The sequence below is a fragment of the Pezoporus occidentalis genome, unplaced genomic scaffold (genome assembly GCF_034315485.1).
Source record: "Pezoporus occidentalis ecotype Australia unplaced genomic scaffold, CSIRO_AGI_Poc_V1 ctg357, whole genome shotgun sequence".
Taxonomy (NCBI): domain Eukaryota; kingdom Metazoa; phylum Chordata; class Aves; order Psittaciformes; family Psittacidae; genus Pezoporus; species Pezoporus occidentalis.
In genome coordinates, this window is record NW_026915560.1 from 238,760 (window position 1) to 259,374 (window position 20,615).

At 57.6% G+C, this 20,615-nt stretch overlaps 2 protein-coding genes across 3 annotated transcripts; both read right to left on the bottom strand.

Annotated features, from left to right (window-relative positions):
* TAMALIN (trafficking regulator and scaffold protein tamalin) lies at positions 1–4,568 on the bottom strand. 2 transcript variants are annotated; one of them, XM_062630639.1, is made up of 9 exons: positions 4,396–4,568; positions 3,037–3,086; positions 2,714–2,768; positions 1,606–1,708; positions 1,425–1,518; positions 1,288–1,354; positions 1,138–1,204; positions 586–1,060; positions 1–472 (listed from the first exon to the last, which is right to left on the bottom strand). In XM_062630639.1, exons 1-8 carry the CDS (start codon positions 4,531–4,533, stop codon positions 630–632), a joined length of 1,005 nt encoding a protein of 334 aa, XP_062486623.1. In that variant the 5' UTR covers positions 4,534–4,568; the 3' UTR covers positions 1–472; positions 586–629. The 2 variants fall into 2 exon arrangements, with proteins under 2 accessions (XP_062486623.1, XP_062486622.1); XM_062630638.1 differs by having other exon boundaries at positions 1–1,060.
* A 1,429-nt stretch (positions 4,569–5,997) lies between these two features.
* Positions 5,998–20,344, bottom strand: ACVR1B (activin A receptor type 1B). The gene is made up of 9 exons (XM_062630635.1): positions 20,181–20,344; positions 13,072–13,311; positions 11,836–12,084; positions 11,333–11,563; positions 10,842–11,009; positions 10,236–10,392; positions 9,694–9,818; positions 8,984–9,114; positions 5,998–8,824 (listed from the first exon to the last, which is right to left on the bottom strand). Exons 1-9 carry the CDS (start codon positions 20,308–20,310, stop codon positions 8,699–8,701), a joined length of 1,557 nt encoding a protein of 518 aa, XP_062486619.1. The 5' UTR covers positions 20,311–20,344; the 3' UTR covers positions 5,998–8,698.
* Between the last annotated feature and the right edge of the window lie 271 nt (positions 20,345–20,615).

Sequence of the window (20,615 nt, forward strand, 5' to 3'; positions counted from 1 at the left end):
TGCAAAACGTCTCTGTATTGGTACAAAAGCCGCTGGGGCAGGACCCCCGTGAGCCCCGAGCTGGGGACGGGGATGGGGACGGGACACGCAGGGTCCCCCCCACGTCCCCCAGTGAGGATGGCACTGGTTCCTGAGGTGAGCGGTGGCTTCGTGCACCGGGCCGGGGGGGGTGTGTGTGGGGTGTGTCCGTGTCTGTCCCGTGGTGCTGGGGCCCCCGATGGCTTGAAGCGGCCAAGCCAGGACCCCTGGGGCTGACCCCGAGCTCCTCCCGTGGCCCCCGGAGGGGGCTCATAGTCCCTTGCAGTAAATAAATAGGCCCGGGGCAGGGATGTCTCGGTACCCCCGTTAGAGGTGACTCCTCCTGGTACCCCTTTAGAGGTGATGCTTCTCTTGGAACCCCCGTTAGAGGTCATTGCTCCTGGTACCCCTTTAGAGGGGATGCTTCTCTTGGTACCCCCATTAGAGGTCATTGCTCCTGGTACCCCTTTAGAGGTGATGCTTCTCTTGGTACCCCTGTTACAGGTGACTCCTCCTGGCACCCCTTTAGAGGTGATTCTCCTCTCATTAACCCCCATTAGAGGTGACTCCTCCCTGTACCCCCGTTAGAGGTGACCCCTCTGTAGCCCCCGTTAGAGGTGACTTTCCTCCTCCTCCAGCGCCCGGTTCAGCCCCGGGATGAACTTGAGCAGCCGCCGGCGGAAGCTGCTGTGCCGACCCTTGCGGGGGGCAGCGGCCGCCCCCTCCCCGGGGTCCCCGGCCCGGCCCCACAACCGCGCCCCCGGGCCCGCCCCACACTTGAGGCTGGCGCTGCGGGCCAGGGCTGGCCGGGGGCGCGGTGGGGGGGGCGCGGGCCCCGAGGTGCCCCTGTCCTTGTCCCCGTCCCTGTCCCCGGCCTTGTCCCGGTCCAGCGAATCGGCGGAGGCGAAGAGGCAGGTCTGGTACAAGGAGTCATCGCTGCCGCTGGCACGGGGGGAGCCGCCGGGGAGCCCCCCCTCGCCCTGCAGGCACCAGCGGATCGACTCCAGCGTGTCGTAGATGCTGGGGTCCTTGGCCACCACGCCTGATGTGGAAACACGGGGGTTAAAGGGGCCGGGGGTGCCCCACAGCCCCCTCAAGCCCTCCCCGGCCCCCACTCACCCCGCACCAGCCGCTGCTCCTGCACCATCAGCGAGCGGTACTCGCCCCACTTCTCATAGAGCGTTTGCTGCAGGGGAGGGGGTAGGGGGTGAGAACCCCATGGGGGGGTCCCCAGCCCCTCCCAAGCCCCCTCCAGCGCCCCTTCCTCACCTTCAGGTACTGCAGCCGGGCCTCCAGCTCAGCCCTCCGGATGGACGTCCCGTAGAGCGTGTCGAGTCTATGGGCCAGCCACCGTCAGCACCAAGGGCGCTGTGCCTCCCGGGGCCCCCCTGCACCCCCCAGCTCACCGGAGCACATTGCCCGAGCTCTTGATGATCTCCACGATGTCCCGGTGCCGGACGCCCTCCACGTTGAGCCCGTTCACCCCTGTGATTGTGTCCCCTAGAGCCGCATTGGGGGGGACAAACAGAGGCTCAGGGATGCTGCTCCCCCCCCCGGGCCCCCCCGACCCCCCAGGGATGCGCTCACCAGCCTTGAGCCCTGCAGCCTCAGCCGGGCTCCCGCCGTGCACCCGGCACACGAAGGTGAACATCTCCACACTGTTCCTGTCCTGGTGGTGCAGCCCATAGGTCTGAAATGGGGGCACGGGGGGGGCTGGTGAGAGGGGCAGGAACCCCCCCAATGCCCAGTCCCCTCCCCATGGCCATAAGGGAGCAACTGCAGCATGTAATAGTGATTGTGGTGATGTGGGGCAGCACCAGGCCTCGGGTGGGGGGGTTTCTCGCCCCATATGGTGCCCCCCCGGCTGCCCTCTGTCAGCACGGCCGGGGGAGGCTTCGGCATTGAGGCAGCTCCGTCAGCGCTGAAAATAGACCCTGGCTCAGAGACAGGGTAAAAATACCCTCGATGCAAAGCAAGGTGCAGGCTGGAAGGGTGGGGAGCACGGCCTGGGGTGGCACAGCACGGTACAGCATGGCACACTATGGCATGGCACAGCACGGTACAGCATAGCACAGTATGGCCATGGCACAGCATGGCACAGTATGGCCATGGCACAGCATGGCACAGTATGGCATGGTACAGCACGGTACAGCATGGCACAGTATGGCCATGGCACAGTATGGCATGGCACAGCACGGTACAGCATAGCACAGTATGGCATGGCACAGCACGGTACAGCATGGCACACTATGGCATGGCACAGCACGGTACAGCATAGTACAGTATGGCCATGGCACAGCATGGCACAGTATGGCATGGTACAGCACGGTACAGCATGGCACAGTATGGCCATGGCACAGTATGGCATGGCACAGTATGGTACAGCATGGCACACTATGGCATGGCACAGCACGGTACAGCATGGCACAGCACGGTACAGCATGGCACAGTATGGCCATGGCACAGCATGGCACAGTATGGCATGGCACAGCACGGTACAGCATAGCACACTATGGCATGGCACAGCATGGTACAGCATGGCACAGTATGGCATGGCACAGCACGGTACAGCATAGCACACTATGGCATGGCACAGCATGGCATGGCACAGCATGGTACAGCATGGCATGGCACAGCACGGTACAGCATGGCACAGTATGGCCATGGCCCAGCACAGCATGGCCATGGCACCCACCTGGATCTCGAAGCCAAAGGTCTCTTCTGCCTTCTTCTCCAGCGTCACCACCCTCCTGGGGGACACAGGGATCAGGGCCACGGCAGAGCCCCCTGCACCCCCAGCCCCGACGCTCCTGCTCACACCTTGGGATGCTCTGGGGTTTGGGTGTTCCCTCTGCTGCAGAGGACCCCCCCTCCCCAGGATGGGAACCCCCTGGCCTGAGCCCTGCAGCTTGTTCCAAGGGTGCTGGGCCCCAAAGGGAGCTGTGACCCCATCAAATCGCCCCCATTTTCAGCCCTCCAGAGTGGGCTCACACCCCAGGACCAACGCCCCCGTCCTACCTGTGCTCCTCTGGAGACTGGCTCGGGGACCCCCACTTGAACCCCGCACCCTGCAACAGAGGGACAGCATCGGGGGGGGGACACGTTCCCCTGCCACCCCCTCTAGGGACAGCCAAAACCGGGTGTCCATCAGACAGCACTGAACCCCCGGGCAGCACCGTGCCAGCCCAGCACCGAACCAGCACCCGGCTGCACCCATAACCCCCCCACCGGTGCTGGCCGGGCATAACGAGGCTTTTATGGGTGCTCAAAGCCACCCTCACATCACCGCACCCCACGCCGCGCTCCGGGGGGGCCCGCAGGCACAGAGGGGCCCTGTTGTGGCCACAAAGTCGGGTGTTCTCATGTAAAATGTCGTGTGCCCCCCCCGCCCCGGCCCGGGACAAAGTCTCTGTTGTGGAGGGCGCGGAGGCGGAGGGACCCTCGCCGCGGGGCAGGAGGTGACAGCGCTGTCCCCAGATGCCCCTCCGCGGCCGCCCACTGCACGCAGCAGCCCCGTTATAACCGGTGTCCCCGGGAGCCGGGCCTCGGGAGGGGCACACGCGGGGCCATCGGCTCCCTCCGCTCAGTGCCACCAGCCCCGTGATGCCCCATCCCGAGCGCAAACCCATCAGCGCCGGGTGCGTTCAGCGAGCCCCGCGTCAGCCGCTGAGCGACGGGGAGGGGACGCGGGGGGCTCCGGCCCCCTCGGGGCCGGCGCCTTGGCCGGTGAGCGGGGCCGGGCCGGTGCCAGCAGGGCCGCGGGAGCCGCTTTTGCTCCGGATGTCGGCTCCGCTCCCGCTTCCCCCCGACGCTCAGGAAGCGCCGCGGGGCCGGGGGGGAGCGTCAGGGCGGTGACAGCCCCGACGCCGCTGGAAAGGGGCTTTCCCAGGGGCGCGTGTCCCGCTAGAGCCGAGCCCAGACCCCAGCAAGCCCCGTGTCCCCCCCTCCATGGGGCAGAGCCCTGTGGGACTGCAGGGACATGTCTGTGACACGGCCACGGCCACCGGGGTGCGGGCCTGCCCCCGCGCCCCCAGAGCCACAGAGCAGGACGTGAGGAGGAACCAGGGCAGGACGTGACGCTTGGGGGGGACAACACGGGAGCAGGATGGGGACACCGGGAAGATGCTGCGGGAGGACGGGGGAATGCTGGGGGGGGTCACCGGGGCAGGACGGGGACACGGGGAAGGGGCCAGGGGCCGTCGGGGAAGGACATGAGCCCAGGAGACGCCGCCGGGGCAGCCCCGCAGGGTGCAGGCAGCAGCGACCCCGCATCCCCGCTCCCACCCCGAGCCCCGTTACCGGTCTCAGCGCTGCGCTCCCCACCGGGAGCGGGCTGGGGGCAGCGGGGAGGCGCCGCCGCCCTGGCCTTAGCCCTACCTTGCGCACCCGGGGCAGGGTGCCCCCGGCGGCCGCCAGCGCTCGGTAAACGGCGGCGGGGCCGGGCAGGTCCGGGGCCGCCGCCGCCACCACCGCATCCTCCTTCGGCCGGAGCCGCCGCCGCCGCCGCAGGGTCATGGCCGGGACGCGGCTCCGAGCGCGCCGCTTTATCAGCCCCGAAGGGGCGGGGCCAGCGCAAACCTCTCCCATTTCTATGTCAAACCACGCCCATTTCAGCATCTGACCACGCCCCCAGTTGCTCTCAGCCCCGCCCCTTCAATAGGGGTCCAGGTCCTGACCATCGGGGGGACCCCCGGGGGGGACACACAGCAGTAACCGCAGCAGGGGGGCACAGGGATGATGCTGTGAGGGGGGGACACACACAGTGCAGGGGGCATCACGGCTGGCACCGTTGGGTACCATCACCTTGGGGGTGAAGCGATGCTGCCCCCCAGGGCCTGAGCCCACCCCCCAGGACAAGAATCCCCCCGTGTTGAGGACTGAATCCCGGGCAGAAGCGGGAGCAGCCGGAATGGATTCAAACCATCCCTAGGAGAGCTTTTTGCCCAGGCTTACAATGCTTACTGGGAACATAGATCCGTAAGACACAAAGACAATGATTCATTGAATCCAAACCATCACGTTCGAGTGAGCATCGGGCTGCTTGTTACCCGAGACAATAAACGGTGCAGGATTCCTCAGCTGACTTTGGATTTGCTTTTTAAGTCTAAAGCAACAGTGTGGAGGGCTGAGCAGTGTAAACCAGCAGCAATGCATTGCATAGCATGGGATCACTCTGACAAGGTGAGTGTCAGAGGTGCACAGCACACACACAGCCCAGTCTAGTCCATTTCAGTCATGGAAAGACTAGAAGCCTGGACCTTTCTGTCCATCTTCAGCTGGGGAAGGGGCTGGAAAAGACAAGACAGGGTCAATTAAGAGAAAGTAGCACTTAACCATTCCTGGTACAAAGCCATTCTTAGTTATTCAAAGGTCCGAATGAGGTAGTCTACGTGCTTCAGCACTGGAACCACAGGAGGATGAAGCCCACGATTTCACACCCTGAGATGCTGCGGGAGTTACTGAAGGAATTTGCAAAGTGATTCCTCTGTGAACGCCAGCCGCGCCTCCCGTGGCTGCAGTACCGAGCTTTGTCCACAGGATGGCAGCAGTGAAAGGCGCTCACCGCCACACCGAGCCCTCCCACCTGCAGTACCGAGCTTTGTCCACAGGATGGCAGCAGTAAAGGCGCTTAGCGCCACGCAGCGCCTCTCCATCAGGCACCACCTGCAGTACCGAGCTTTGTCCACGGGACGGCAGCACCTGCTCGCTTACTGGGTACCAGGGAGGCAGCGGGGTGAGGGTTAGGGTTAGGGTTAGGGTTAGGAGGTTGATGACCTCCTGCTTCCCATTCCCTGCAGAGGGAGCCCGGCCTCAGCTGCTCATCCCTGCCGGGTTTGAATCCCACCCTGCCTCATCCTCCCCTCTGCAGCCCCACCTTTAGGATCTGGGCAGCAGGATTCCCAGGAGGCAGCAGGATTCCCAGGCCCCCCCTCCCCGGAGATCATGGAGCAAAGCAAGGAGAGACTCCACCACCTGACGTGAATAAAACAACCTTTTAATCATGTACAGCAGAAATCGACAGCCTCGGTTTATATTAAACAAAAAGATTTCCTATCTTACACCGTATTTACACTTGCATACTGGAGGTAAAGTGTCTAAGTGGCTATTTTACAGTCCATTGCTAATAAAACATACAAAACCCAAACCAAAAAGGGGCAGGGAAGTACCAAGAGATGGGTTCTGAAGCCAGCATACCCCTGCTCACCCGTACCTCTGCCCTGTGGTACCCGACATCTCCCCCTCCTCATCCCCTGTCCTGAACTGCCTGGAGCTGGCGCATCCCAGAGCCGGGCAGTGATTCCTATGCTTGGTCCCAGTCAGCTCCGTCAGCACCGCACCTCCCTGGCACGTGGTTGCATGGAAAGTGCTGTTTAAATGCTACATAATCAGCGTTCCCTCCTCGGGGAGCCTCTCCCGATGGCATCTCTCCACACACCAAGCTCCTCCTGCTCACAGGGGACCCCTTGGGGCTCCTCTGGCTGCTGTTTGGTTTAGCGCTGAGGCAGATGCATGTGTGGCTACAGTTGGATGGGGCGAGTGCGTCAGTGCCAGTCCCGGAGCTGAGCTGGTCCTTGGGCAGCAGCCGGCAGAGGGAGCAGGGACGGGGCACTCGGGCACAGAGCCCACAGGGCAGCAGGGGCCTGATGGAGCTGCTGGCGCCGTGGGCTTTCCTATGGCAGTTCACAGTCACTACGACCTCCTCATCCTCCTCTTCCTCCGCAGGGCCCTGGTGCAGCAGCTGGAGTGTCTCTGGGGGCTCTGTGAAGCGGCACCACCTCGGTTTCTACATGGGGCTGGTTAAGGGAGACCCAGTTCTGAGACAGAACCCCAGGGGAGGGAGCTGCAAGTTCACAACAGGGAGCCTCCAACTGCTCCAAACCTCACCAGGGACCCCTCCTGCTGCTCCAAGGCCTCCTGAGCACCAACCCCCAACCCCCCCGGGAGGATGCACAACGGCTCCAAACACGATGTAAAACCCCCAAACTCCTCACTTGACACCAAGTCACAGACGAGACGGGGAGCCCGGGGACGACGCACACATGGGCACACACAGGCAGCAAGAAGAGAGTAAACCAAAGGGAGTGAACCAGGGGTGCAGCAGAGATGAAGCCTCAGCACAGAGCAGGAGCAAGGGCTGAGCAGAAGCAGTTCCAGTGTAAATCGAGCTGTGTGCATTTGGTTTCTTCTCTTTTTTTCTGGGTATTTTTTTGCAGTGATTTCTTTACAAACAAGAGGTAACAAGGAGGGATTTGGGGGTTTCTTCTCGTAGAAAGAAGTAGCAATAGTTCAAAAAAGTTAAAATCCAGACCCTCCCAGAAAATCATCATCATCATCATCATAAAAAATAAGAATCAAACCCACTCCAGTTAAAAGTTATGGCTTCAGAGTTATGCACTGCAGAGACTGACCTAACACCAACAGCCCAGCACTGCCCAGGCTAGCCCTCAGCACAACACCTCCCCTTCCTGCCAGGTCCTGCTGCAGCCAACAGTCACCCATCCCTAACCTGACCCTGATTCAGCATTTCATCAAAGGAAAAGTCATGCAGATCCCCCCACCCCATGTTATACACAGCCACTTCCAGGTTATGAGTTATTTATATATGGATAGTAAAACGATGGACATTGGTTTCCAGCCCCACAGCCCGGTGTCGGCTCCTGAGTGGGTCACAGGAGGAGCAGAGCACCCCTGGCCCCTGTGTCTGGATTGGGCACTCAGTCTCCTGCACTGACCCTTCCCCATCCCCAGTGTGGCTCCGTGGCACCTCTTTCCCTCGCCCAGGTCTCTCTTTCCACCCTGGATCACAAACCCCGGGGCTGAAGACCTAAACCCCCCCTGGGTTCCGGGAGCAAAGTGTTCCTCGTGTGGTTTGTCTTAGCAATGGGAGGGGTGGCAGTGAGAGAACCCGCAGCAGGGGCAGCAGGGCCCCGGCACCCAGCGGGGCTGGCTCGAAGCAGCCTGTCCAAGGCAGACAATGCTCACGACTCAACAAGGAGAGCACCAGCGCGCACAGCTCAAGGAAAGGACACTCGAGAGAGAGTTGCACATGCACAGGAAGCACGGACAGGGATGAGCCACCCTGCGGGCAGACACTGCACGTCTACAGGAGGAGCTGAGCAGCAGAGGGGACGCGCTGTGCATGCAGACGCGTCGCTCTTCTCGCCTTGCTTTGTCAAGCTGAAGACAAAGGAGGGACAGGAGTTTCACGAAGCTGATAACTGTTCAGGCTCAGCCTCTCAGAGGGGAGCACCATTGAGTTTTGCTTTTGCTGCATTAAACGTGCCAGTCCCTGGAAAAAGTCCTCCGAGCACGGCCAAGGAAACCTTTCCTTTCTCTTCCCACTCCCAGCACCCGGCCTCGATCCCGGCCCACGGGTGAACTTTACGGGGATTTCCATTAAAGAAACAGGAGTTCTGATCATGGCTGAGATCCCTCAAGTTAAATCCCTCTCTAGGAAGTCTTCACGCTCTCAGGAGGTGATCATAAAAGGTTTCGGATTGTTTCATACCCAAGCAGGGAAAAGAGCATTGCCATAGGCTCCGTCACCCCACCTAGCAGCCTGGAGTCACGCTGTCTCGTTGGTAGCAGTAGATTGGGCAGAAACACGAGGTAGGCCTCCATCACACGTCTACTCTAGCATGGCAGCTTTGTGCAGTTTCCTCCTGCTGGGGCTCAGGGCCTAGATCTTCACATCTTCCTGGACGCTGAGCTGGGAGAGGGTCTTCTTGATGCGGAGGGCGGTGAGCCGCGCCGCTCCGTTGGCGTACCAGCACTCCCGCATCATCTTGCCCATCACCCGGAGTGCCTAAGCAAGAAACAAGGGCAGATGGCAGCGGTTCTCCTCTCCCCCTACCCCAAATAACTGCCAGGCTGCTGCTGCAAGGCTGGACATTGGCAGAGCCTCCTAAAACTGGAGCTTCACTTATGGAGGGGAAGGGGACGTGAAGATGGAAGCAGCCCTTACCTCGTAGCTTTGCCACCAGTTTGGGATATTGGGCCGTAACTTCTGATCACACACAACCTTCCGCATCTCCTCGATAGAGGGATCAGAGGGCACGAGGTCGTAGTAGGGAAGCTGATACTCTTCGTGGATACCTGAAGGGCAGAGAAGGGGAAATGCAATTCCTGGGCTCATCGGCTCAGCCTCACTGGAAGCAGACCAGCACTGGGTTGGACATGACTCATTGCTGGGATGCGTCAATGCTTTGCAGTTATTTCCAAGAGAAATGAAGAGTCTGGGATTTGAGTTTACAAGAAAAATGCAGGGAAATAAAACACAGCTGCCCCAAAGTGGAGGAGTCAGAGCGCTGTGATCACCACCTCCAGCACCGGGGCAGCAGCTCCATCACACACAGCACAGTGTGTCCTGCCTGCCTGGCCATGCCAACACATTCAGTTACACTGGTTCAGGGGAAGAAAGTCACCTCCCAGACGGGCATCACCACTTCTTCATCCATCCAAAGGATAAGCAGCAACCAGTTGAGAGCATTAACCCTCACAGGCCTCTCCTAACAGCACTCTTGGGGCACTTAACTCCCTCAATGGTGACACATCCTCCTGCAGCCCTGTTCTCCCTCAAACAGGGTCCTTCAAAGACCCTATCAACAGGAACAGCAAGGCTGGGAGAGCCAGGAGGGAGCTGAGCTGCTGGCATGGGGACTTGAAGGGTGTTACCTCCTGCGTTGCACCTCCGAGCAATCTCCCAGTAGACCAAGCCCAAGGCGTAGATATCGGCACATTTAAATGAGTCAAAATGCTTCATGTTAATGGTTTCATCCAAGACTTCAGGTGCCATGTACCTGCAGAAGAGGAAAGGAACAGCAGCTTCACTCTGAGATTCAATGCAAGATGGTTTATGGCAAGTTTGCCCCACAAAGCACTTCCCAGCAGTCAAACTGGGCCCCATGGTGTAACAGAGTGAACAAAATAACAATAGCAAGTTGGGAAAGAGGTTAAAAACATCCAAAAGCACATCAGGCTCCAGACAAAAGGCTCTTGAGGATGCCAAGCTTGTTGTCAAGTACTGTTTGAGCTCCCTGGTGCTAGGTTTCTGTAACCCTAACACCTCTCAGCTCGATGGCACCTGGAGACGAAGGTGCTGACATCCCTTCAGCATCAATATGTGGTCCCTTGGCTCAACCAGAGATGCTCAAGCAGCAGCTCTGGTGGTTGCTGGGTGCACTCTGCCACCTCTGAACACTAAACCATTCTCCTACCGTTTGGTTCCAACCCTTTGGTTTGGTGCAATATCAATGGTATCCGTAACAGAATCGTGCCGGACGGCCAGGCCGAGGTCAGCGATGGCACAAGTGCCATTCTTCTTCACCAAGATGTTCTTCGACTTCAAGTCTCTGTGAGCAATCCCCGGCTTTCCTAAGAGAGCAAAATAGAAAGTAGCAGGGGTCAAGGTCTGCTGAAACGTGGTGCAGAGGCAGAACCGGATTTCAGGGCGTTAGTTAAACTCTCCGTGTTGCAACACATCTTCCTGTTTGGATGAGAGCAGAGCTGCCACGCTGTGGTGCCAACGGATGCAGTAGCATCCAGAGGCCTCAAGAGGGACATCGACTCCATGCTCCCAGGCATCAGCCACGTTGATGTGGCTGGAAGGAGGTGGGAATTCAGCACTAATTTTAGGACGGGGAGGTGAAATGCTACCCCACTTTGCAGGCAGCCAAAGCCATCAGTCCATTTCTGCTCAATACTGCCCAGACGAATCCAGGCTGACTCAGGCAGTGTTTGCTGTGCAGCACATTAGTCCCTCTCACCAGTTCTGCTTTACTCTCCTCCCTTCAAGAACCCCCAGCACCTTTTCCAGCTCTCACCCTGTGTGCCCACAATCTCCATGTGCAGATGGGCCAGCCCACTAGCAGCAGACAGGGCGAGCTTGATCATGCCCTCGATGGTCACCGTGTAGCGGTTCAGGTAGTCAAAGAGGGAGCCGTGCTCGTGGTAGTCAGAGACGAGCCACAGTTGAGTCCATGTTCCATTATCTGCAGCAGGAAAGAGACTGTGCTCAGCACACAACCCCAGAGCATTCTGCTTTTGGGGACAGAGATAAGGGCAGGGCTGCAGCTCAACAGCCAACCCAGGGGGTAACGAACTTTAAGGCCAAACAGGACTTGAAGGTGCAGCTCGAGCCCCATCGTGCTGCTCACCACCAGCAGCAGTTCCCCATCTTTTGGCACAGAACATTCAGATATGCAGCTCTTTGGTTCAATCCTTGAACCATTTCAGTGTAAATTCAAATGAAGAGATGGTCCTTCCACGAGCAGCCTGCCCGGGGGGGAAGCCTTTGCTCTCAGACCCCTTTTACCTTTGTTATCTGCAGCGATGAACCCCAGGATGTTCTCATGGCGCAGCATCACGGTTTGATATATTTCTGCTTCCCGAAACCAGGAACGCTCCTCCCGAGAGGAGAAGATCTTCACAGCCACATCCCCTCCACGCCACCGGCCTCTCCACACCTCCCCAAAGCGGCCTTTGCCAATGATCTCCTGCAGGACAATGGTCCGGGCCACGGTCCGCTGGACAAACAGGGGCAAACCTATGGAGAAGGGATTGGAGGACGGAGAGCCCATTGCAGCAGCATAGCAGGAGTTGAGGAGCTGAACTACTGCTCTGACCTGGCCTAAGCACTGAACACTGACAGCATCTGCCTAAAACATGCCCTCACATTACTCATGCCAAGGCAACCTCAACAGGCTGATGAGGCAAGAGCCTTGCAGCCGGGCAAAGCTGAGGCAACCAGGAGCCCAGGAGAGACTTCTCCACTCCATGACAAGGTCTCATTCATCATTTCCAGTCATATCTTCATACCTGAGCCAGAGCCAGAGGTGGAGAGATCGTAGACTAGATCTTGCAAGGTCTTGTCCTTGGAAAGGCACATTTCACAAGAGGGGTCTTCCATGTCCAGCCGCTGCCGATTGTGATAGACGCGTTGGTGGTGGTGAAAAACAAAGACCACGATGATCATGACGACAAACACAAGGAAGACGGGTCCGGCAATCACTGCCACCAGCTCCACAGGACCCCAGCTCGAGGGGGGTTCATTGTCTTTCAGGTGTCCTTGGGAGGAAAGGGAGGAGAAAAACAGATACTTTCAGAGATGGTGGCATCGGGCACTACTGGCTATTTAGCAGAGGGCAGGAGCCCATTCCTTGCTGGATTTGCTCCAAAAGCCTGTATTTTACCTTCCCCTTGACCTCTCCAAGTGGGAGAAAAGGCAACCAGTCAGTAAGGACTCATTTCTCCCTCTTTCCCTTTCCCCCTGTAACAACCAGCAAAGACCTGGACCTGAGGACAACAATTACTTGTCTTATTGAGACCAGATAAGACTTCCCCACTGTACACAGGGAGGACACATGAGACCCACTAAACAGCAGTCCAAAGCGGAGAGTAAGGAGGTATGAGGAAGTACCACGTGCCCCCTGTGTCCCAGGAATGAGAAAGAAGCAGACGTTTCCCACACCCTCCCTTCAAAGGCAAAGCTGCTTCCTCTTTATGTATTCAGAACCCCTCCATCCCACACACTTCTGAACCTGCTGCAACGTTCCCATACTTCAGCACTGACAGGATGTGCAGGTCTGGAAGAAGGAAAGCAACTCTTGCTGATAAAACCAGGCAGATCTGAGGGCAACCCAGAGCCAGGAATGGGATGTGCGCCGTGGCCAGGGACCACAGGCTGCTGCAGGCAGAAAGCATCACGCAGCAGAAGCTTGTATTTAACTGGAGATGAATGTGGTGCTGCTGCTTCTGGAGGCCTGGGAGGAAACCAGCAGCAGGGCTGGTCAGCAGAGAGAAGCTGGAGCTACAGAGTGCAGTGAAACTGCAAAACCCCCAGACTTTGGAAGCTTTTCCTCCACTAAGGCCCAACCTCATCGTGTGGTGACACAGGGGGAGTTCAAGCAACTTCAGGTTTTCATTTGAAGCAGTTTGATCTCTAATGTGGAAATAACAAGGAAATAAAACTAATGCTCCAACCTAGGGGAAGAAGTGAAATCAGGGCCGAGAGCTCCTTATTCCCACATCCCATTTCTCCAGCTCCCTGCTTACCACTGGGAACCATCAGATCAATTTTGTTGCAGAAATCCGAGTAGCAGCAGTGAGTGTTACGCAGATCTTCCGAGCTCAGACAATAAAAGGGCTTCCCAGCAGGAATCAGTTTTGCCTTGGGAATGCAGGTCCGGACGTGGTGTTTGACACCATCCAGGTTGAAGACCGAGACCATGCAGGCACCATCCGTTTTGCACGTGGAGTTCGCTTGCTTGCAGTCGGAGCAGAGACATGTCAGAACTGCGGGACCCAAAGCAAAAGCAAGTTTAAAACCCACGGGAGAGAAACTGCTCCAAGAAGAGAAAACCTCCTTTTTTTAATCCTGTTTCAGAGGGAATTGGCTGGTTTTAGGCTCAGGAAGAACCAGAACAGAATGTTCATACTCAGTGTTTCAGCCCTGCAAGAACCCAAGCAAAGGCCAGACCACGTGGAAGCAGCTGACTGTCCAGACAGCCCTTCTGCCTGACCCTGTTGCAACCACAACCAGCGATGCCCCAAGTCACCCCTGCAATCTGGGCTAGATTGGAGAGCTCCACTCCCAGCCCAACCCAGACTCCGAACTCGCCCTCCAAACAACCATTACTCAACCAGACAGACTTGATTTCACCCCACTCGCTGCTCAGCTCCACCAGAGAGGAGCTGCCCAGGAGGGGGTAGGGAGCAACGACCACCCCAGCTCATGGGAGACAAAAAGCACTTGGCAGATGCAAACCAACCCCAATTCAAACCAACTCCACCAGCCAAGCACGCTACACCCAGCCAGCCCAGTCACTTATTTAGTAACTGCTGCCCTCATCCCAGACACTACCTTGGGTCAAATGAATTCCTGGCTTTCTGCCTGCTCTCCAGGAAGATTCTTTGGGTAAAGGGAAACTCGGAGGCAGATTCCCACATTTTGCCACCTCCCAGCTGTCATTGTGCTGTTCCCAAGCTGGAACACTGTAAGCAAATCCTCAGCCTTGGGAACAAAGAGGGAACACCACAGTGGCAAGGAGCAGGGTGAGGCCTGCTTGCAGGGCTTTCTCCTGCTTTCATCCGAGCTCTCAGCCTTCCTGCAGGGATGCAGGAACATCCCTCACCCGCTGCAGGAAGGGCCTTTCAGGTACACACAGTCTAAACAAGTGGTTTAAGAAGATCCCAAGCACCGCAGTGAACTGTGCCCAGTCCAAAAGCTACATCCTCTATGTCTATGGGTACCCTCCTGGTGCTGGGGGCACCTTGAGCTTGAGGAGAAGCAAGCAGGTCCTGGGCAAGCGCAGGGCTGGGTTAGGAGGAAGACACCCATTAGCTCTTATCACCAGTGTCCAGGGACATCAGGCAGGCTAATGGCATTACTCCTCACTTAAGGCCACCGTGCTCTTCAGTTCCTAGCTGGTGTTGGGAGCTGCTGAGCAGCCCCGAGGTGGGCTCTGCTGCATTTCCCACCGGCTACATGTGGATGCTGGCAGGTTTGGAACCACCGCATTGAAAAGGGCAGGCAAGAGCCAGTAAGATCCAGAAGAGCTGCTTGAAAAAGCAACATGAGCAAATGTAGCACAGGATGGTTATCATGGAGATGATATGAAAACGGGAGATAGGAAAGAGCTGTCAGGGCACATTCCTACCTTCAAGTGTACTTAAAAGAGGGTTTTAAAGCATCTCCTTTATTCCCGTCTCCAAAACTCAAGGTACAAATTAAAGGTATTTAAACCACACAGACTTCACCATTTCGGCTCTTTTCTACTTGATTTGGAGCCAGCAAAACTCCACTTTGTTCCTGTTCCACTCATTTCTAAGGTCTCAAAGCCAAGATCTAGGCTGTGGCACTTTTCCTTCCACAAGTAAACAAAACACTTCAGGGCACCAATGAAACTGGTTTTGTAAAGTCCTGATGGAAGGATCTGGCCTCAACGGAAGCCTTGCTCTGGGAGGGGAAGCAGAGGAGCTGATTTTAGCTGCTCAGTTCCATTGCTTGGATTAAAGCAGTCAGTTTACCTGCAAGGGATGCCACCAGAGCCCCACTGCACGGGGACACAGCGAGAAAGATCCTTATCTGAGCAGACATTTCCTGCTAAGGAGGGCTATGGCCTCACCTCCACTCATGGTGATGGTCCCACTTTGAGACAACCTTTATTAACAGCAATCCTTAGGTTTGCACCTCCAAACCCCCCATAGGAAGGGGAGAAATAAAGGCTCTGTCTGATGGAAAAGCCCAGGATCTACATCTACCATCACTACAGCCATATCTTCCTTAAGTATCACCTACCACTGGCTGCAGTGCTGCAGGAAGAAGGGGCCCGCTCCCAGCAGCGAGGAGGATTCCAGCACTTCAAGTCTGACTAACCACAAGGGAAAAGTTCTTCTCGTATCAGGAACAGGAGAGAGCAACTGCTGTTTCCCACTGGATTTGGGGGTCAGAAGATGGACACATATATGAGGCCCCCACCAGGCACCCCATGGGTGCTATGAGAGCAGCCGGGGACGCCTGGGTGAAGCAGAAGGACATGAGGAGTGAATCAAAGTGGTTTTCATGCCAATGGCATTCCTTCTATTGGGGAAGAAAAGCTCCTGTTGAGCAGAACATGTAATCTACTTAATAAAAGCAACTGACTGGGCTGAAGAAAATAGATGGGGCAAAGGAAAACAAAAGAGCAGTTCAGGCAGCGAGTTCCCCTCTCGGAACGCCCGGGGATGAGTCTGCATGGAAGGTGCTGCACAAGCTGGCAGCAGAGCCTCCTCTATCTGCTCAGAGACAAACCCAACCCTTCAAAGAAGCTGTTTAAACAAGCCTACCATTAAGCTGCAGCTCTTCAGAAGGAAAGCTTTGTTCTCACTCAGGAGCTGGATCAGGTTGGGGTTTATATTGAGGCAAACCCTTGCTGCCATTCAATCCCAGGCAGGTGACAGGAAGCAGGTAGGTGACAGCAAGCACAGCACTGAGCCAGCCCAGGGCCTGTCCTCCCCGCTCTTCCTGACGACTGGAATGGTTGCTTGGCACTGCCACAAGCCAAAAGCTCTTCCTGATCCTCCATAACACAGCCCAGGCTTGGTGCTGGGCCTAGGAGCTGCTCCTGCTCCCAGGGTTGGGTTCCTGGCCATAACCTCCAGGCATAGATGGTCAGATCCTTGGGTAGGAGCTGAAGTCCAGCTCCAGCCTCCCTCGTGCAGCTGACTCTGTCACAGAGGGATCGGTGTCCCTTTGCATTAGCTACAGTAGAGAAGAAAACCAGTGAAGCCCTTTTTCCCCCATTAAAAGTAACCTGTATTCCCCAAATGCCTCCAAACAAGCAGCTGGGGGCTGTGGCTTAGAGCTCCGGGCTCCAGGGAGACTCAAACATGAAGCTCTGACAGGCAAAGAACATTCCTTTTTTCTCCTCAGCATCTCTCTGAGCTCATTTTGCACAGCTCTTCTCGCCCAGGATTGTGTGTGTCAAGATGTCTCTGCAGCCAGGCAGGGGAAGAGTTCCACAGCAAAACGCAATGGCATGGTGTTAACCACCCTTTGGAATCCATCTTCCCAATGCTCCTGAAGCTGTGCTCTGCAAGATGCCATTTGCTCAGGGCTAAATCCTACCTGCTGGAGATGTGTTCACATAAATACCCTGAGGACGATCAGTGGTAAAACTGCCAATAACCACCCCCATATTTACCAGATAAAGAGTTTTGCAGGCTTGGAAGCTGCTGTTCTTTTCCAAGTTGGAATTGAGGCTGGAAGAACAATGATTCCCTTACTCTGGACCAGGAGCTGCACCCAACTTAATGAGCCCCAAGCTGGTCGTGATGGTTTAATGCTGCAGCAAGAGACATGGAAAACAACTGGGTTTGTACCTCTGCCGCTTCTTTAGATGCTCTAATGAAGAGGGACGTGTGTAAACACGCTTGGAAGAAAGGAATCCCTTTCAGTGTTTTGCTATGTGCTGTGCTGGAAGAAAGACAGGAAGAATAACCTTTATCACAGAGTGGTTTGCCCAAGAGCAGGTTAGGAACAGAATCCACTCCCCTGTGGTGAGGGAGCAGAGCTCTGTTCCAGGAGCTTCTTTGTGCTCCTCCTCACCTGGACCACCCCAAGAGCAGGGCTTCAAGAGAACAAACTCCACTCTCGAAGGCAGGGATGAGCCACCCAAAGCCCCTGAGGAAGCCTTTCCTTTCTTTTCCAACAGATTCCCTTCAGTTCTGCTGCTGCAGCTGGGATCCCTACATCCCTCCCTCGGAGATGTCCCCTCCTATGGCCCACCAGCATCTCCTCCAAGCCTCAGAGCCAACTCACCTACACTCACCAGCTCCAAAACCATGCGCAAGGCCAGTTCTGGATGCTCCCAGTGCCCCTGTTTCCTGACAAAGGAGCTGCTGAGAACTGATTTCTGTAGGTACAGCACCACCACCTCAAGTATCTTCCCCACATATTGCTGCCCCACCACCTTCTCCTCCTCCTTTCGGATCTCAACATCTCTTTCGCTCCTTGCTCGTGCTTCTGAGAACTCCTGCCCTGCTGCTAAATGAGAGAGTTAAAATTAGCTACCAAGTCCTATGAAAAAAAGCACTTCCATGCAAGTCATCCAGGAACTAAAAATTATACCAGGGATATTTCAAGTTGGAAACAAGAGACCCAACTTCTTCAAGCTGGCTGCAGTCCCCTGGCACAGGCTGAACCTGTCATGGCTGACTACAAAACATAGCCTGAATGGGAAACGAGGCAGGAAGAACGTGCTTTCACCTTGAAAGGGAAGACCTTTCCCTGCATCTACTCAAGGAACACAAAAGGAATGACTTTTAAATGGCTCTTAAAGAAGTGACTTGACAGGAGGCTCCTCACGAAGAGGTTCATGAGAAGAAGGCCTTGACATTTCTGCTGTTGCTGCTGTCTGGAAACACACAGCTCCAAACCCCCTCTCCAGGCTCTGTCCTGGCACCTCTTTTGTGTTTTAACTTGTTAGGAAACCAGTTTAAAAGCCTCGCATCCCATCCCATCCCATCCCATCCCATCCCTGTGGAGAAGTCCTGCTAACCACACAGGTCACTATTTAAGCTCTCAAGGCTTAACCCCAAAGCTGTATTCCGAGGACAGTGGCTTTTTCAGAGCCTAAATCCCAAGTTGTTCCGTGTGCAGCCTATTCTCCAACCCCCAGCAGCCCACAGGTCATTTCTAAGCAGCAAACCTTAAGGAAGGGTGAGAAAAGAAGTAAATCCAGGTTCAGGATCCAAGGAAAGAGAGGCTGGAAAGCCAAGGGCTTAACCAGAGAGGACAAAAGAGCGCTCCCAGCCCAGGGCCTGACTCCAGCGCTCAGCACCAATGCTTCCCCCCTGTAACTCCTCCTGGGGCTGCCGGGACCTGCTGGTGCCGAGCCCGTTTCCACCGTCACCACCCAGTGAACTTTGCTGCTCCGAGAGCTGACGTCTCCCTGCAGGCCTTTCGCAAGAGCCGTTTCCGGAGCATCCACCACCGGCCAAGCCGGAGCTGCCCGGCCACGGGGCTGGGGGAGTCCAAGAATGCTTCTTAGGCCCCGCTGTTCATTTCCAGTCAGAGAAGCCCTGCTTGGAAAGCTGCAAGATGGGACTCAGGGCCCACACGGAGCTTGCCTGACTGAGCGGGGTAAAGGCTTTGCTTTAAGGGGCTGTTACGCATCAAAGCCGGCCCAAGGCTGCTCCCCACAGTGCTCCTTTGCCCTCTTTCAAGCGTGCAAACAAAGCCAACCTGCCCTGGAACTACCACTGCACAGGCACCTTTCCCCCTTTCCTAAAGGACGGAGCATGGGGGCCGCTTTCTCCCCTGTTTACAGATGCCCACCGAGGTTCACAGGGATCAGGCCGGTCTTCCAGGCTCCCCTCCTCTGCTAAGATCAAGCACGGGCAGCGGCATCATGGCTGCTCCAGCAGCAGCCACTTCCCAGGTTGGGAGCCCCCATTCCCGGCCATCCTGAGCCCAGGCGGAGCTCCCACCTTCCAGCCACAGCACGCGCGGAGCGGAAACAATAAGCAGCCATAGGAGCCCAGTATCAAAGCACTGAGAGCCCGCAGGAGATGCACGCAGTCAACTGGCCCTTTCCTGTTGCTTTTTCTCTGGCATAAACACCGGCTGCATACGAAGCGCGATGAGCATCGGTGCCATTAACACACCGAAGCTGGAACACCTTCCCCAGGCTGGCTTTTACCTTCATAAAGCAGAACCGCTTTTCCCTAAAGCGCGTCTGCATTCCCACATTCAACAGGGCTCCGGCATCCAGCCCTCACCTCCAGCCCCAGTGGGGTTTAAAGCCGTTGGCTGCTACTGACAAGTCCTGATCTGCACACACAAAGTTATTAGCAGCCGCTTGGGAACACACAAGGCGAAGGGTGAGAGGCTCGGGGAGGAGAACAAACGTTCGGCTCCTGTTGGAACAGGTCCCTGCCTTACACAAGCGGAGATGGCCCCCGATAGCCACAGAGCCATGGGCTGCGGGCAGCCGAGGATGCCGCCAGCCCCACCAGGGGATGCTCAGAGATCCCTGGGGAAAAGGGCCTGGCTGTCCAGAACCGTGGGGCTGCCACCCGGCATCCCCATCAGGCGAAGGGGAAGCACAGCCAGCCCCAGCGCTCAGTCTACCCCCGTTCACGCCCGTTATAACCCAATATTCCCGTTCGAAGGAACCCCAGCCACCCCCCGCACACCCCAGGAGGCTCCATGGCAAGCAGAGACAGCACCGAGCCCCCCTCAGCGCCATGGGTTGAGGCCACAACCCCCTGAGGCCTCAGCAACAACAGCGCGGTGCCCCCCCCCAGGTCCCCTCAATCCCGTTTCCACCGTTACCCCTCCGGACACGCCGGCTCTTCCCCGCCAAGCCGAGGCGAGCGGCCGGCCCCGAGGCGCCAGCACGCACCGGGGGTGCCCCCCCCGCCCCGCGTGGGTCCCCCTCGCACCCCGGACCCGGGGCCTTGACCCCCCCAGACCCCCCCTCGGATCACCCCGATTCCTCCTGCCCCCCCTCCCCCCCACACCCCCGGGAGCCCCCCCAGACCCCCCCCGCCCGGTTCCTGCCCTCGCCCCCCGCCTCCCCTCCGATCCCCCCCGGTTCCCCTCCCGGCGCCGGGCGGGGGCGGGGCGGCGCGCCGCCATGTTGTGCCCGGTGCGGGCCGGGCCCGGGGCCGCCACTCACCGCGGGCCCCATCGAGCGCCCCGGCCAGGAGCAGGACGAGGAGCAGGACGAGGAGCGGGACGGCGGCGGGGGGCGGCGGGGGGCGGCGGCGGGCGCGGGGCGGCGGCGGCGGCGGGGGAGGAGCGGCCATGGCGAGCGCCGCGGCCTCGGAGCGAGCGGCCGCCAGAGCCTGCGGGAGGGGCGAGCGCGGAGCGCGGCCGGGGCGGGGCCAGCCTTAAAGGGGACGCGCCCCCATGTGGGGCGGGCCTCGCATGTGCGTGTGCACGTATGTACGTGTGTGTGCACGTATGTACGTGTGTGTGCACGTATGTACGTGTGTGTACCGTGTGTGCATGCAGCCGTGCATGGGGGGTGTGTGTGCACGTATGTACGTGCGTGTGCACGTATGTACGTGTGTGTACCGTGTGTGCATGCAGCCGTGCATGGGGGGGTGTG